Raw genomic sequence first — 17036 nt, 5'->3', positions numbered from 1 at the left:
CTCTATAACCAAAGGAAAACCAACAGCAGGGTTTATTTCTTACAAAATCGCAGTTTAATAAATAGTCTGTAAAAATGAGTACAAAAGTGGTTTTCTTGACATATATGAATCACTCATGACTTGATTCAGGTCAAAGGACGTTTTTATTCTTCCTCTACAATCTAGTTTTGCTGAATTAAGGCCTCTTGATTTTGGCATCAGAACAATCTTAGTCAAATGTTTGTATCTGAAGTTGAACACGTGTGACGTGATGAGCTACCTGGTTTCACAGTTCAGTCAGGAACATCAAAAGAAAAACATTTACGAATAAAACCTGCAGAATCCCGCTGAAACTGATCTCTGACGTCAGCGCTCCACCACCACGGCACTCGAGGCTCGTTTAAAGGGAATTTCCATCAAAGTTAACTTTCTCTTCTGTGGAGTCCTTGACTTATAAACGAGAAAACTTAAAATACTAAAAGTGAAGTTTGGTGGAATTTCCCTTGTAGAAGTTTAGCTGTGACTTCAGAGTGCAATCCTGCGTTGACATCTTTACTGCATTACGCTGAAACCGCTGAGGATGGAAACACAGATTATTCCAGAACCCCACCATCACCACCCCACCCCCTTACATATATGTTCAAGAAATCAATTTGAGAAGATGAGTCCGTATCGACAACTAGTTATGGAGCACTGATCATAACGTAACCGCCACTTGTAGTTCCACGTAAAAATGGGATGTGACCTTTTTTAAAGTTAGTTTATCACCACTTTTATTTTTTTCCACGAATGTTTAAACATATCAAAGTAATAAAGTTAAATATAGGTATTTTGATTCAAACATGATTAAATGCATCCAAATTATTAAATACTTAACATGTTAATTCAGATTTTGGTTGTAGCCTACCAAAATAAAAGCAGGGTCAGGAAATCCCCTGAGTCCCTTCAGCACAAATGACTTTTACCATGAATCCTTTGATGGAGAGCTTAGACAATGATCCATGTTTAAACAGACACAATCTGACCATCGTCTCTGAGATGTTAGATCTATTCAGCCTGCTTTTATTTTGCTAGGCTGCTTAAAGAGACAATGTGTAGTTTTTATCATTTTCTGGAAACATCCATGAAAATGTTGTTTAAAAAGAGTGAAATGATGCCCAGTTGTTGAAAAATATTGGCAGCTTTGTAACGTATAGCCATTAAAAATGAGATCTAAAATACATGGGAGTGGGTCTAAGTCTCTGGACAACGCCATACAGGGAACCTAAGTCACTTACGCATCAGAACGAAAACATGAATGCAAGTCAACGGGGCTAAAAATGCTATTTTCTAATCCGCTTTGCCATACGCCCTGGATCACACATATGTTGTACTGCAATTTAAATGAAAAGTAATGAGTGTTTCAACCATGCCAGTTATGTACTTTGAGATTTATTAGCTTGTAAAAGTTCAGAATTGGCAAGACTACAAACTAGAAATTGGCACGTCACATATCATACACCACATAATGGTGTATGATATGATTAGCACCCTACCTGCACCCGTCCCCCTCTCTACTGTCCACTCCTTGTTCCCACCTCTCCATGATTCATCATGCTGCCTCACTGCCACCTACTGGAAATTTGTTGTTGATGTTGTTGTTGTTAGCCTCAAGGGCAACATGTCGATTATCACTTGTAAGTCGCTTTGGACAAAAGTGTCTGCTAAATACATAAACATAATCTCCTCCCCCCTAACGTAGCTGCTACTTACCAAATGACCAGATTTATGGTGGTTCTTTCCTCCTGAGGAAAGATCGCTGAACTTACAGCCATTTCCCCTCAGTTTTCTCCCTGTCTGGTTCAATGACGTAGTCCTGGACTTATTTTCACACAAAACCTGAAATACCCCACCCCCCATTCTAAACTAAGCGCATTCTTGGTATCAAAATGTATCTTTAAAATTCACGGGCATCATAATGTGAAATCCTTGGCACAAAACAAGCAGAATTAGAAAATGGCGTTTTTAGCCCCGTTGACTTGCATTCTTTTTTTTTTGCTCCTCCGAGGACCCATGTGATGCGGAAATGACGGCTCCCTATTAGAGGCCATGTTTCCTTCTACAGGAGCCCATGAGGACAAAATGCATTACTGATTACCTAAAGGTTACAAAACTTTCGTCGATCTTAAATGTTGTTTTACTCATTTACCTCTTCACTTGTTGCCAGTGATGAAAGGGGTGTCTGATGTGCTCGGTATTTTACTAAAGTCTTCACTCGCTGGGGCTTTTTGACCCTAATGGGCACCCGCTGGTAAGGTCTTACTCCAACACAAAAATACTGCTTGCTTGCAACAATTTAGGTGTCTACTGCTCCTATTGTCAGGAAAAATACACACTGTCACTTTAAATTTTCAGATTTAATGGGGTAAAATGTAGTTAAATAAAATAAAGCTGTTTATTTTTAATGTGTTTATTTTTAATGTATCACTATTATGTGTGCCCCATAAGTAGCTATCAGGTATTTTATACCAGAATAAACAAAGGTCAAGCTACGACTTTCCCTCCACTTTCTAGGTTGTTGTTAGCTTTAGCCATTAGCTGTTAGCATACAGACGCCATGTTTTTGTTCCCCAAAAGATCAAACTGGTTTTGATGGGTCTTCTGTGTGTCCACCAGCACTTGTACACCACGTCTCAACACTAAATTACTGCATATTAAAACTTAGTTCAGTTCAACAAAAGACTAATAATACAAATAAAAATAACACTGATACAGATGAAGGAATGAATGTTCAATAAAGCACCTTTTTTTTAAATTTTTAATGGTTTCTAACACCTGGGGGCTGTTTCATAAAAGTAAAAAGGAAACCAGGCTGAACTGGTTGGAGCTTCTGGGATTAACTGGTTTTAGTCTACAAACCCAGTCATTAAACCAGTTGGATTTAACCCGCTTAACTACCCGTCCACCAGGAGAGAACTAAATGGCTCTTAGGACGTAACATTTTTACAAATGAAATAATACTAGAAAAATAACTTCTCTATTAATACCCAAATTTTAAATAAGTCATAATTTACCCCAAAGATCCAAAGCACAGCAGGTTTTTTCAAGTTGTTTATGAGCTGAATTCCTCATGTTTGTTTCATTTATTTAGCCTTGTTAGCTGTAATAACTCTTCTAAATGATAAATGACATACTTATGATAGAAATACGGAGCAACCATCAGAAGTTCAACGGCTGTTAGCCCCGTCTGGAGCAGGTTAAATCCACTTAGATCTTGTTTGGGAGGCAGCTTTTTATCCTCGAATTATCGTTTTTATTTTGAAGAAAACTCCAGTGAATTCCCTCTACAAACACAGAAATCCAAACTATTTCACTAAGCTTAAATCTCATCTTTAGGTTTGGTGAAACAGCCCTCAGATGTTAAAAGAAACTAGAAAAATAACTTTCTTTTCTTCTGAGTCTTGTTGCTGAAGGCTTTTAATGAAACATCCAATCCTTGGCCCAGGTATGGAGTTAGTTTTGTGTCTTTATGCTGCAGTCAGACAGTGGAGGTCTGTGTAAACTCCTTTACTTTAAGTAAAACAAATTGTGCTTGGAGAAATCTGGAGACGGAGCATCTCACTGGTCTAATGTGGAGTTGATAGTCAGTGCAGATTTTAGTCTGACTGAATTCACATGTTAACCTTTCAGATAATCCTTCATAGACACAAAAGTGACTCCAAACTTCCACCTAAAGTCCTGCTCAGAAGCAATATTTGTTTGTTCTACAAACATCAGACATTTTCCAAGTTCAGTTTGACTTTTAAGGTAAAATGTTTTGCACAAATTTAAATACTTAAAAAAGAAAAATTCTCAACAAACAGAACTCACATTTTTATAAAAACACAGAAGATTGTCACAATAAACATAAGAGGCTGCAGAAATCATATTGCTCAACGATGGTTGCATTAAATAAAGATTTAGCTCAGCTAGAAACCAGTGATTAAAACAAACTGGCGCTCACTGTGAAGCAGATGGTTCCTTGTGTTTTTGGTAAAAGGCTGTTTGATGATGAGGCTCCAGCTGCTTGGGTTTTCTTCTGAAACTGGATATTTTTATGGTCATAGATGCTAAAAAGCCACCATGAAGCCCTTGAAACATTTTCTAAACTACAACGGCTTTGATGACAAAAAGCGCCTCACAATCTTTGTCTCCATCCTTCATCAGTGACGGAGCAGACTCCTCCTCTTCCTCACTGCTCCAACAATCATCCTAACTTATTATTGCTTACATGTTAATATGGACAGGATGGTACACTACTCGTCTGAAAACAGACAAAACCAACAACGGTTCACAGTTAGACTTCACAGTAAGGGTCTGGACTTTCAAAATAAAAGAACTACAACTGCCTAATGAACGTTGTGCCCCTCGGGTTTTATTTTTTTACATTTGTGATGAGACAACACAGATTTCTGCTGGTGTATTCAAGATGTAAAAAATCATAAAGTCTTTGGAGTTTCATTAATGACGGAGTGTGTGAACTTTTTTGTGTGTGTACTGCCCCATAACAGGATCTAAAGCTCTCTCACACACACTCTCTCTCTCTCTCTCTCTCTCTCTCTCTCTCTCTCTCTCTCTCTCTCTCTCTCTCTCTCTCTCTCTCTCCCTCTCTCAAACAAACCCAAAAGAAAACAGACACAAACACCTCCTAATCCAGAACACAATTGGCACAAGTTATCAAAATAAGTACCCTGGAAGATTGGCACAATGCAAAAGAAAAGCTTCCCAACTTTAAAAGAAGGTTTATAAAATACTATTAAATAATCTCAGTCTACTCCATGTTTTTTGTCTCCACTATTACTTATATTCTATATGTTGAAGAAGGTCACAACAGCGCGTAAACCTCTGAATGGCTCAACTATCACTGAAACAATAGAGCTCCTATTCAAATAGATTTCCCCCCACAAACAAACATCAAACTGAAGTTTCTAACACCTACGGGACTAGCCTTAGTGCTGATGTCTGCGCTGCGTCTCTAAGTGCTTTAGAGATTTTTCTTCTTAATCATCAGTTAAAGCAACATCTGACACCCTCTGGGAACACGTCCACGAGCCTTTAGATGTCGGGTGAAATTACCTCACAGGTGTCCCTCCAGGATGCTGGTGACAGCCTGGTCCAGAGAAGGGCCTGCTGAGGCCCTGCTTGGGGCTGCAGAAGGGCCTTGCAGGCGCTGGAGTTCAAGTATGCTGTCGATGGCACTCTGTAGATGTTCGCTGAGCATGTTGTCTTCCTGGAGAGGCAGAGTTGAAGTGTCGAACTGCTGCTCCGGCCGAGGAGACACGTCCAGCCTGTAGCATTTGCGTTTGGGGGCACTGACGTCTCTGCGAGGCAACTCAAAGCAAACCTCCCCTGGGTCTGCTATAGAAAAGGGATTTGGGGCTTTTATTTTGGAATTGGAAGCTGTCTGTTGGATCTGGTTAGTAGTGGAAGCAGTAAAAGCTCCATTGGACATCTCATCATGCTGAGGACAATGGGCCGCTCCGTTGGTTGCCTGAGAGGGCCGTTTGTTCACTCCTCCACCACCACCATTGGTCAGCTGCCCTGTGTGGTCTCGCTTCAGTCCTGGGTCACAGGCCGAGTTGTGGATCACTTTACGAGAACCGGACTCCTGCTTGATGGTAAGTCTGAGGGCCCCACGCGAGCTGGAGCAGTACGTCTTTAGTCCTGGGGGGCGTTCAGACAGACGAGTCCAGGCTGAAGGAGGAGAGGGGCTGTCAGAGGGGTACATGTGGGCGGGGACTGAGAACTGGGAGGAGTCAGGTGAATGGGAGGGGCCAGAGGAATGGGCTCCATGGGGGGAAGACGTTGACGTGGTCAGGGCTGTCATAAAAGTTTCTGAAAGAAAAAAAGTTTGAGCTAGCTGAATATTTATCCCGTTTACTTTTGTTTCCATTTGGAACATTTTGGACATCGGCCTGTTTGCAAACGTCAACAAAACTAAAGAAAAGCCTACCGGGGACACCTTTAAGACTAACGACAAGCATCTCAGTCCAGAACCACAAGGAAACTTACCGGAGACATCAGCTTTCACCCCATTAAGCCGGGCATACACTCTGCGACTTTTTCACTTTTATGAGCCGATTTTCCACTCGTGCGAGAATCCACAAGATCGGGCGGTTTTGCGCTGAGCGTCGTGTAGTATACAGGGGGTTACGGGAGGCGATCAACACCACCTGACCAGCTACCGATCAGCAATCGTGAGCTCACATGGACTTCTGGAGTGTTTGATATTTTGCTCGTTCCTCGTGAGGGTTGAAGAGGCGCAGCGAGCGGCTGCGACGCAAAAAGTATCAGAACTGCGCATGCGCAATCATGCGTCAACACCGCTCACCCGCTATTTCCCTAATAACACATGTTGTTCGTTTTTATTTCTACATGTCTTTTACACACAATGACAAGGATTCTCAAGAAAGCGTGTTCATCATGTTCATGTCAAAGTAAACTGATCACAAAACACCGATTTACTTTCTTTATTTCGTTTTCCTCACCCAACCCCCATAAATCCCTGTGTGTCCTCCTGCAGCACTCCTGAAGGACAACAGGCAAAACAACACAAAAAAAGTCCGACGTGTTGTGTAAAAACTGCTATTTTTAGCATATTTTTTTAGGTCCGACGTGTTGCTACCAGACGTACAGTGTGAGCAGTCAGGTCGCATCCGAGAACTGGGTCGTACAGTGCGAGCACATGACTCGTGAGATCTGCTCGGCGAGGAAGTCGTACAGTTTGAGCTGAAGCTGAGTGCTACGAGTGAAAAAGTCGCACAGTGTCCGCCCAGCTTTAGAGGCCATTTTTACCTCATGGTTCACAGTAAAGCAGAGTGAAGTGACCCCCTATCTAATACCTCAGTCTCTGATAGTCAGGCTGTGTGAGTCCACCGTGAATCTGGGTCCTCTCTGCACAAATGATCCACAGTAGAACAAACTCATATAATCTCACCTCAGATGTTAGATCTCTTACCCCTGCTTTTATTTCGGCGAGCTGCTTTCTCTTTACGAAGTCTGAATTTGCATGTTGGCCATGTCTCCTGAAACATCATTACTTTAATTATCTCCTAACCTCTCGCCTGTAATGTCCCATCATCCCAGTCTGCCTGGGAGCGTCCCACTCCACTTTTACACTGTTTCATTACACAGTGACACCTGTGAGCTGCTCTGAAGCCAATTTTATAGGGTTAAGTCTTCCAAGGAACCAATACATTTTTCAAATATGTCACTAACTCGTTTCTCTATCGTTCTCAACTCTCTCACCCTGATGTTGCTCAGCCAGTTCACATGTAGAAGCTGTAGAGATGCTTTAGCACACTGACCTGGATCTCTACAAGCTCGCCTTCTGTCTTCTGCTAATGAGAACCTCTCCGCTTGAAGGAAGAGACGTTCCAACATCACCATCTCCGCTGATGGGCTCTCTTGCTGTGGAAACAGGGTCAGATGGCATTAAACACGTGGAAACTCAAACACTTGGATGTTTCGGGTCACCTGAGCACACAAGAAGACAAAATCTATTATTATTAATACTCTGAGCTAAAAGTTGTCAGAGTTCATTATTCTCTCACAGTTTACAAACAAGTGCACAGACGGGTCGCAGAGTCACTTCAAGTCATACAGTTTGAGCTGAAGCTGAGTGCTACGAGTGAAAAAGTCGCACAGTGTCCACCCAGCTTTAGAGCTTTAGTCCCTCACGAGGGACGAGCAAAATATCAAACACGCCAGAAATTTTTGCACGCTTACAACTGCTGATTGGTCACGCTGGTCACGTAGTGTTAGTCACCTTTCGCTATCCCGTGTATAATACACGACACTCAGCTCAAAACTCGACCAGATCTTGTAGATTCTTAGCCTGGCAAGCCAGACTAAATAAATGTATTATTTAGTCTGGCCATGCTCCATTGACGGCTCTCGGTTGTGGGGCGGGTTCTACCGTTGTCTTTCAAATGATCTTCGCATTCCACTGGACAATGAATGTGACATACTCTTGTTTCACTCTGTTACATCATCCCACCCACCAGGCATATAGAGTGCCCTGATTGGCCCACAAAGCGGATTAAGCTCTGTGATTTGTTCACTAAGCAGATAGAGCACTATGACTGGCCCACCATTATGGACCAATCACAGCTCTATATGTATTTGAAACCCCTCTAGAGAGCTGTGATTGGCCAGCCAGAATGCTGTTGGGGCTGCAGAGGTTCCAGTGGAGCTCTCCTAGACCAAACTTTGCAAAGCAAGAATTTGGTCTAGTTCACTAGGCTAGTAGATTCTCGCACGAGGGGAAAATTGGCTCAAAAAAGTAAAAAAAAAAAGTAATACGGTGTCCGCCCGTCTTTATCTGCACAAATAAGCCTGGAGAAGTTCTGCTATGTTGTGAGATGCTAACGGTTAGCTTCTACAAGCTGAGACAAGCTCTGCTGTTTCCTGGTCGCTGAACCAACAACAGCCTTCCCCGTCAGGAGCCAAGATGGATGACTCCATGAATGCTAATATTCAGTGTGACATGCACTGGTTTTTCTAATCCGAGCTTTTCATCGTCTATCGGGCTGGCTGGCGTCCAATTTCTTAAAATTAAATGAAAGGAGGACTGAGTCTATAGTTTTTGCCCCCCACAATCACCATGGCTCTCACTCTGTTTGTGACCTTTTAACCTTCAAGCCCAAACAGTGCGTGATAAGTCACGGGGCAAAGCTAGATGCTGAACTCTCAATGACCCCACAGATTAACTCAGTCGTGAGGACTTGCTTTTGCCAGGTTCGCCGCCTTACTCGCCTTAGACCAATCTTGAAGCAGAGGCATTTGGAGTCAGTTATCCATGCTTTCATTACCTCTCGCCTGGACTATGCAAACGCCCTCCTACTTGGTGCTCCGGTCTCTATCCTGAATCGGCTGCACTTCGTCCAGAATGCTGCTGCCAGGTTCTTGACAAATACGTACCGACGTAGCCATATCACCCCTGTCCTGGAACATCTTCACTGGCTCCCTGTCATTTTCCGAGTACAGTTTAAGCTATTGACTTTTGTCTTTAAAGCATTCAACAACCTGGCACCTCCCTATCTCTCTGACCTGCTCACTCCCTATGTTCCCACCAGGTTCCCACGCGCACGTTGAGGTCGGTTGACCTCCTGCTGCTGTGCACGCCCCGGATGCGTTACAAATTACGGGGTGAACAAGTATTTGTACATGCTGCCCCAAAGCTGTGGAACTCTCTAACTATTGTAGTTCGACAGGCCCCATCATTGGCGGTTTTTAAATCTCGTTTAAAGACCCACTTCTACGATGTGGCTTTTAGACCATGACTCGTTTTATTGTATTATTGTTTTTGATGTGTTCTAGTATTCCTCATGTTTCGTTAGCTTTTATTGATCGGTGTTTTTATCTTCTGTTTTTGTTGCTTTGATTGGTCGTGATTTGGTCCAGCCTGTGCAGCACTTTGGGCCGCTCCCATGCTGCCTTTTAAATGTGCTATATAAACAAACTATGGTATGGTTTGGTATTTTCTGTGGGTGGCTAATGCAGGAAATAGGGGTAGAGGACTATTTTCACATTTAGCCTGACCGACCCTATTTCAGAAAGAGCAAGTGAAGAACCGTTTTTCAGTGAACTTGCTCTTTAATCTCTCTGTTCTGTTTATAAACAGGAAGGAGACTTTGTAGCCTGGCCTGCCAGACTCCTTCTCTGTGCAGAATTAAACAGAGACGAGTCTGGCAGGCCAGGCTAGAGACTTTGTGTCACAGTAATGATCTTCATAGTAATGAATCATGTTTTCTAGGTTAAACGTGTATTTTGACCACAACCGCTCTTATTGTGAAGGTAGGATCTGGGACGTCTGTTTGACTTACAATCAGAACCATCAAAACCATTTTATCTCTATGGTCTACTCAGATCTAATACGAAGGAACAACATGCTACCATCCAGGCGTTGTTTCTGTAGGTGAGTTTGCAGGTGTATCATGTGTTACCTGGGCCTCTTTCACCAATAGTTGCCTGTATTTGTTGACCATGTCCTTGGTGCGTTTAAGGAGGAAACCAGACACGGAGTCAAACTCCTGGTCCACTGTGGGAACAGACAGCAGATTAACTAACACTCAGTAAAACTCCAGAGGGGGACTTTCATGGAGCCATTCATTAACCTAGGTGAAAGTCCTCTGGAGTGGGCAGGTGACCGGCACAGGTGTGGTACGGCAGCAGGCGCCTGACAACATCCTTCAGAGAGCCAAACACTGGCCTCGTGAGCGGGTTCTGCACTGAGCTGTGATCTGAACACAGCTGCTGCTGGAATCTAAAGGACATGGACAACCCAGTGTTAACACGAACATCCAGATGTAGCCATGGAAACGATGCGTGCGTCTCAATCTGATCAAACGGATAACCAAAGACAAAGGGACCTTTACATTTAGAATATGACTCCAAAAGGAATCAAGCATCTTTACTTCGGCAGTTCTTTTTTTATCAGACTTTGGGATGTTTCATGCAGATTGGGTCCTACCTGTGTCTGCGCGCTGCTGGAGTCAGCCTCTCCTCTCGCCGCAGCTCCACAGGAACAAGCTAACAGAGACACAACAGTTTGGATGAGTCCAAATGGTCCGCCTAAGTCTGCGTTTCTCTGATGAATCTTATGGTGTCAGCTAAAGAACTACATCTATAACTGGTTTCACCTTTTCGCCCATCTGTCTGCTCATCTGGACAGAGGAACACCTCTCAGGAGCAGGAGGCGTACGTTCTGCAGGAGAATGTGGATGCAGGTTAAACGCTTTACTCACCACGGCCAGGGCAGCCGTCGGAACAAACGAGAAGAAACATGAGAGACGACGACCGGTAACCAAAAAGGTACAGCAGATTTCATTTTGTTTCACTTTATTATTTCAATTAATTATGACCAAAAACTTGAGTAAACAAGCCAATCTTTTGGGCGGTGTGGCTAGAATTCTTAAAACTAGTAAAGTGACCTAACATCGTGTGCTCCCGAGTTCACATGATAACAACTACGTGTAGGAGCTGGTACGCAAAATTCACACTCGTCTTCTCCAACTTTCACACACTGTGAAACCGATATCCCATCATTAGTAACAACAAAAGACGCCAAAAGAGTGATGCTACATAGGTTTTATGTTTAAACAAACCGGATGCCTCTTTCACACTGAATGCAAAACAGATGCATTCACGCTGGCTGTGGTGTGGTGCAGATCCGGATCTGGAGCTGTGGAAAGTTCCTATTTATTCCAGATGCCATGATAAACTAAAGGAATTAAATGAGCCAGACAGGAAGTGAGACATTGAACAGTGAGGCGCATCTGGGTTATTTCAAAATAAAACCCACGTTGCTTTTTTTTCCCGGCTTTTGTTTTGTTATTGTGGACAATGATATCAATTCAGATTCCTGATAATTTGGTGCTCTTGTGGGAGCAGATATCTGGAAACATTCAGCACATGAGCAGCACTCGGTGTGAATGTTGGTCTGTCTAGAAACCGGGGCGCCCCCGTAACGCATTCGGTGTAAAACACGCTTTCCGGGCCTGAGGTCAGTGTTCATCTTCTTATTGGGTTGTTTTCTCTGAGTCAGGATTCGCTCCTGCTTCTGTGACCGATCATCCAGATTCTGACAGAAGCCCACCAGTGGTCTGAATTTCCCACCATCTGCAGCTCAGGTGGTGCTAAACGACAAGGACGTAATTTTCACTTGAGAAGTGGGGGGGACACAGGGGTGGGGGGGTGGGGGATCTTTACAGTATGCTCTAATGGGAAACAGGCTGTTTTCCGCTTGGTCTTAGAGCTCAACCAGTGTCAATTTAATATAGCGTAATGTTGTTTTTGGATGGTAAAAAGTGCAGGGGTCAAAACTTGATTTTGGAAAAAGTGGGGGGACATGTCCCCCCCCCCCCCCCCCAAAAATTACGTCCACGCTAAACGACATAAAGTGGGGCACCTCCGGCTTCAATTCAAGTTTATTTATATAGCGCCAAATCACAACAAGAGTCGTCTCAAGGCACTTCACATAATAAACATTCTAATCCAGGACAGTTCATTAAGCCAATCAGAAATATTTTTCCTATATAAGGAACCCAGCAAATTGCATCAAGTCACTGACTAGTGTCAGTGACTATACAGCAATCCTCATACTATGCAAGCATATAGCGACAGTGGACAGGAAAACTCCCTTGAACTGGTTTTCTGACATGAAGGTCACGATGCATTCTCAGATACAATTATTGTTTCTGATGAACAGCAGGTGAACTCACTGGTTTGTGTGAACTGCTGGACGGCAGCATCATCTCCTCCTGCAGACAGTGGCATAGATGCAGTCTGCTGCCGAGGCTCTGTGACGCTGACACTCACAGATGACGGGCTGCACTGGACTGAGGTGCAGCTCTGAGACTGGATCTGGGAATCTGAGACCTGAACTTGGGCCTGAGGCTGGGAAACTGATGACTGAATGTCTACCTGGGTCTCTGCTAGTGTTGCTTCTGAGACCTGAAGCTGGTGGGGGTCTTGGTGCTGGACTTGGTGTTCACTGTGCTCCTGGGGAGCTGAGTGTTGGGTGATTAAGCTCTCAGATCCAGGAGGGGGGGAGGACGCTGCTGTCTGAGTGGGGGAACAGATCAGGGGAGGGTTTTCAGGCTCTGGGTGATGTGGAGACACCTCACCACACTGTCCTGACATCACATGGACCTCTTGTTCATAGACCAGACCAGTTGAAGGTCGAGTCTCTCCGTCGTCTGTGGCCAGGGGGGTGAGCGGCTCCATCGGCACCGCCGGTAGAGCTCCGTCCAGGAGTTCAGACGAGACGGGCGAACTAAGCTGTGAAGAAAAAGAAGATCAAACAGTTCTGTAGGATCAGAACCAACTTCTGAGACGGATTAGGACGTTGTCACTAAACGGTTGTTTTTAATTCATGATATTAAGATTTATTGTTACTAACACAACAACCTGCTCTGAGGGACAGATGGACAGAAACTCTGACCTGTTGTAAATGTGGCATGAAGGTCTGGTTCTGACCCACTGACTTGGTGACCTCCTCCATCGCTTGGCTCATGTCTGCTGGGGGCATCAAAAGTTTGGTCACCTCCACAGCTGGATCCGGCCCAGGGGGGGGCTGCAAAACTGTAACTACAGGAGGAGGAGAGGAGCGGGGTCCTGCTGAGGTGGGCTGGATGGAGACGTGTTGGACAACGTGTCCAAAGGGCTGCAGAGGGACAGATGAGAATCCTCAAGTTTACTCTAGCCTGCGTAGGTCTTCAGGTAACAGACTGGGTCTATGTTTGTGTCCCTAAATGTCCCCCAACTGTTTGTTGTCCATGTCCCGGTGTGGACCTTTTCCCTTTCAGCTGCTCTGCTGGTGGACTCATTGAGTCGTGTAGCTGCAGACACAGCCCAAATCACAATTCCTCCACTGCCGTGCTGACAGCAGCTGTTTGTGCTGATGTGTTGTTTAGCTTTCATCAGACATACTGCTGTGCATCACGGGTAAACATCTGCACTCTGGTCTCATGTGTCCAGAGGTCAAACCTAAACGGTGCCAGGAACTCTAACCTTTGACCCGCTGGTCTGAACTCAGACTTGGGGAGTTTAGAAACAATAATACAGCTTTTTTTCTTTTTAAAAGCGTGACTGTAACACATTTCCTGAACACTTGAAACATGTAGCTTAAATAAAAACGCCACAGAAGCGATAACACACTAAACTCTCATTTCTCTACTTCTGAGCCCGTTGCCAGTGCACATCCCTACAGAGCTGTGAGAGCTCACCTGCTGTAGTTGCTGGAAGGTTTCTTCTGAGTTGCTCCGGTCTTCCGGAACAGTCCTCTCAGGTAACAGAACCACAGAGGCCCGCTGGAGGCTCAGCTGACCTTCAGGCCCTCCTGCTTGAGAAGCAGGCGCCTGAGCAACGAACGGCAGTCCCCTGACCACTGACGGGCCGTTGACTATAGAGATGGAAGTCAGGTCTGGGGAAAGGACTCCTGAACTGTTGATCAAGGTAATGTGGTTCCCAAGAGCAGGACTGTGCACCAGTGTGGTTTGTGGTCCCTGACCTCCTGGAGTGTAAGCTCCAGCCAGCTGTGCTGGCATCTGGAAGACAGTAGCAGGAGCTGACTGCAGCTGTAAAGGTCCTGAAAGCACAGTGGCCTGGCGGAGAGCCAGCTGCCCTGTGGGGGTGGTGAAGACCGGGCTGAAGTTCAGCTGTCTGTGGGGTATGGTTAGGATCTGAGAGCCGTCTACAAGCTGCCTGGTGGCGGGAGTCACGCTGTGAATTGCTGGGCCGTGGGGACTGGGGGTGAGCAAAGGTTGGGCTGCTCTGGCAGGCTGGGAGATGGTAACAGGAGACTGGCCTGGAAGCAGGAACTGGTTCTGACCTTGGAAGAGTCCCTGAGGCTGGAGCACAAAGGAGCCCCCCTGGCTGACGAGCTGCAGGCTGACTGGCTTTGAGAGCTGCTGCGCCGGCTGCTGCTGTGAAGCCACAGCCTTTTGGCCCGGAGCTTGGGACAGCAAAATATTTGACGAGGCGGTTCCAGGGACGAATGTGAGACCAGGAGCAGGTTTCTGCCCTAAAGGCTTGGGGCTGATCTGAACCAATCTGGGCTGAATGCTGACAGGAAGTTTGGGTTGTATGGGCAGAGGGGCGTGCTGCAGGAGGATTCCTGGTGCTGGTGCTGCTGCAGCTCTGAGCGTTGGGGCGATGAGGGGATGGCCTCCGACTCCAGACACCGTCTTGTGTATAATCATACCGGAACCTTGAGCGGGATTTAAGGAGAAGGACGTGTCTGAAGATGGAGCAGGAAAGACGTTTCCAGGCAGTAGTCCCATCAGCTGAGGGGGGGCCGCAGGTTTTAGAGAGGGACAGCCTGGTCCGACAGCCAGGAGGGAGGGCTGGGGGGGCTCCACTGCTGCTTGGGTGTCTCTGGTCATCACTGAGGTGACGGGCAGGGTCACAGACTTGGGTATGAATGGGACAGAGGGGGGCGAGAGAAGAGGGGTGGGTGAGTACAGGGACAAACTGTCCCCCGTCTGTGCCAGGCCTGCTTCAAGAGCCATGGTCTGCTCAGTGATCTCAGCCTCCTGCAGGCTCTGCTGGAGGATATCACACGCCATCTCAGCCTCCCCCGCCTCCCCCTTCTTCCCCTCACATCCAGTCCCCACAGGTGGCCCCTCCTGCACAGTGTGTGGGTCCTCTCCACCCTCGGGAGATGACAGGAGAGCCTCCTCCAGGAAGGACAGATCCACACACTCGGGTGGAGGCGTATCAGGGGAATCCCCATCGTCTCCCAGCAGAGAGACGGGACTCTGCAGGAAGAAACGGAAAGAGACAGCAGGAGAGGGAGTGTTGTGTGATTATTCAGAGTTAACAGGAAGCTGAAAGAGGAAAGAAAAGCACGGTCCTCCTGGGGGAAGGTGCTGGTTGCTGTGACGCTGCATGCTGTGTATCCAGACACTCACCGGGGCATCTGTGAAGAGGGAGGGCTCCCCAGAGGAGGAGTTAATGAGCAGCTCTTCAGCGTGCAGCTGGTGGGAGACAAATCAGTCCATTTTAGGTCAGGACGCTTGATTCATGGTGATAAATACAGACGGTATCACATTATGCGTCTCTTTCCCACCGGCAGCCCTCCTACACACATTTCTCATGACTGGGTGCCAAGAAATATCTGCATCTGACTTATTATGGGCTGTGCTGACTCCTAACACACTTGTTACCTCACTGGTCCCATGAAGGAAGTCGTTCAGGGCTTGGGGGTCACTGAAAAAACAGAATGGTCAAATAAATTCTTCTGATGCTGAAACGTGGCGTTTTGTTCCAAAAGGAGAGGAAACTCCACATGAAGGTTTTACATGCAGCTGAATGAAAAACTCACCACAACACGTCAAGTAGACAAGTCCCATCTTCATCCTCCATGTCAGCTAGGAGGAAGAGGAGGTTTAGCGGAAAATCTACAAATCTTTTTATTTTAGGGTTTTCTTCTGCCAGGGGGTTTCATCGTAAGCATCTTTAATCACAAACCCTTCGTGGTTAGGGAAGTCGGTCCATCAGGTTTACTCATCTGTCCGCCCACGTATCCTCTAAACGTGTTTATTTTGTGTTTTAGTTTATTTTTCAACTTGGAATTAATTTTTAAAAATGATTGATTAAAGAAGAAACTCCCTCAACGCTTTAATAACACGACAGCAGGTGAGTTTTAATGTATTTAGCTCTCTATCAGCATCATTCTTATAGTCCAAATGTGTTTTTTCTAACAAGGTCCCCAAATCCTGTTTGTACAGATTTCCCTGATTAGGAATTTTACATTGGAACTAAAATAAATTATTTTTTATTTAGTTCAGAAATTTTGCAGTTTTAATATCATTATTTTCTAAATTCATTATTGAACATAATGGAAGTTCATCCTTTTATCTACAGTTGTATTAATTAAAATAATATTTATAAAAAAAAACATCCGGCTCTTACCAATGTTTAAAACTGATTGCTGGGAACCAGAAGGGTGACCAAGTCACTGCTTTGCAAGTCACAGATAAGTCACAAGTCTATACAGTCAAGTCTCAAGTCAAGTCCAAGTCAAAGACAACTAAGTCCAAGTCGAGTCCAAGGTCAATGATTTGGAAGTCCAAGTCAAGTCCAAGTCTTTAACTTTGAATTTTCAAGTCATAATCAAGTCATCTGTCCAACTTCTATTTAATGTCGATGATAATAAATAAATTCCAGAAATAAAGCTTCTTAAAGCTTCATTTATTCACCAAACAAGCAGAAAGTGCAACTGAAACTGATTATAAACAAAGAGCTGCTGCATTTAGCAGAACAAGATCACACCCAGAACCAAGAATGATTCATGATTTTTGTCCATGTCGTGCCACTTTTGTGCTAAAATATCAAATAGGCTTAAGTCATCATCAAGTCACAAGATGCAAGTCGATTCAAGTTGCAAGTCATTGGCGTTCAAGTCCAAGTCAAGTTGCAAGTCTTTATAGATATTATCAAGTCAAGCCAGAAGTCATTAAAATAATGACTCGAGTCCAAGTCATGTGACTCAAGTCCACAACTCTGCTGGGAACTTTAAGAGGTCTAAAACA

At 45.0% G+C, this 17036-nt stretch overlaps 1 protein-coding gene across 1 annotated transcript in view; it reads right to left on the bottom strand.

Moving 5' to 3' along the window:
• Positions 1-31: 31 nt before the first annotated feature.
• si:ch211-168d23.3 (BRD4-interacting chromatin-remodeling complex-associated protein) overlaps positions 32-17036 on the bottom strand; it is a 19643-nt gene continuing 2638 nt past the window's right edge. The window contains exons 3-14 of the mRNA XM_015969324.3: positions 15827-15872; positions 15669-15711; positions 15414-15479; positions 13728-15260; positions 12944-13165; positions 12222-12780; positions 10641-10705; positions 10472-10530; positions 10116-10264; positions 9945-10039; positions 7305-7407; positions 32-5832 (exon numbers count right to left, since the gene is read on the bottom strand). Coding sequence (XP_015824810.3) covers positions 5075-5832; positions 7305-7407; positions 9945-10039; positions 10116-10264; positions 10472-10530; positions 10641-10705; positions 12222-12780; positions 12944-13165; positions 13728-15260; positions 15414-15479; positions 15669-15711; positions 15827-15867 — 3693 coding nt within the window. The 5' untranslated portion in view covers positions 15868-15872 and the 3' untranslated portion in view covers positions 32-5074. The remainder of the gene's footprint in view (positions 5833-7304; positions 7408-9944; positions 10040-10115; positions 10265-10471; positions 10531-10640; positions 10706-12221; positions 12781-12943; positions 13166-13727; positions 15261-15413; positions 15480-15668; positions 15712-15826; positions 15873-17036) is intronic.

This window comes from Nothobranchius furzeri, chromosome 18, assembly GCF_043380555.1.
Source record: "Nothobranchius furzeri strain GRZ-AD chromosome 18, NfurGRZ-RIMD1, whole genome shotgun sequence".
NCBI lineage: Eukaryota > Metazoa > Chordata > Actinopteri > Cyprinodontiformes > Nothobranchiidae > Nothobranchius > Nothobranchius furzeri.
The sequence above is the reverse complement of the archived record's forward strand: the minus strand, read 5'-3'. Positions and strand labels throughout refer to the sequence as shown.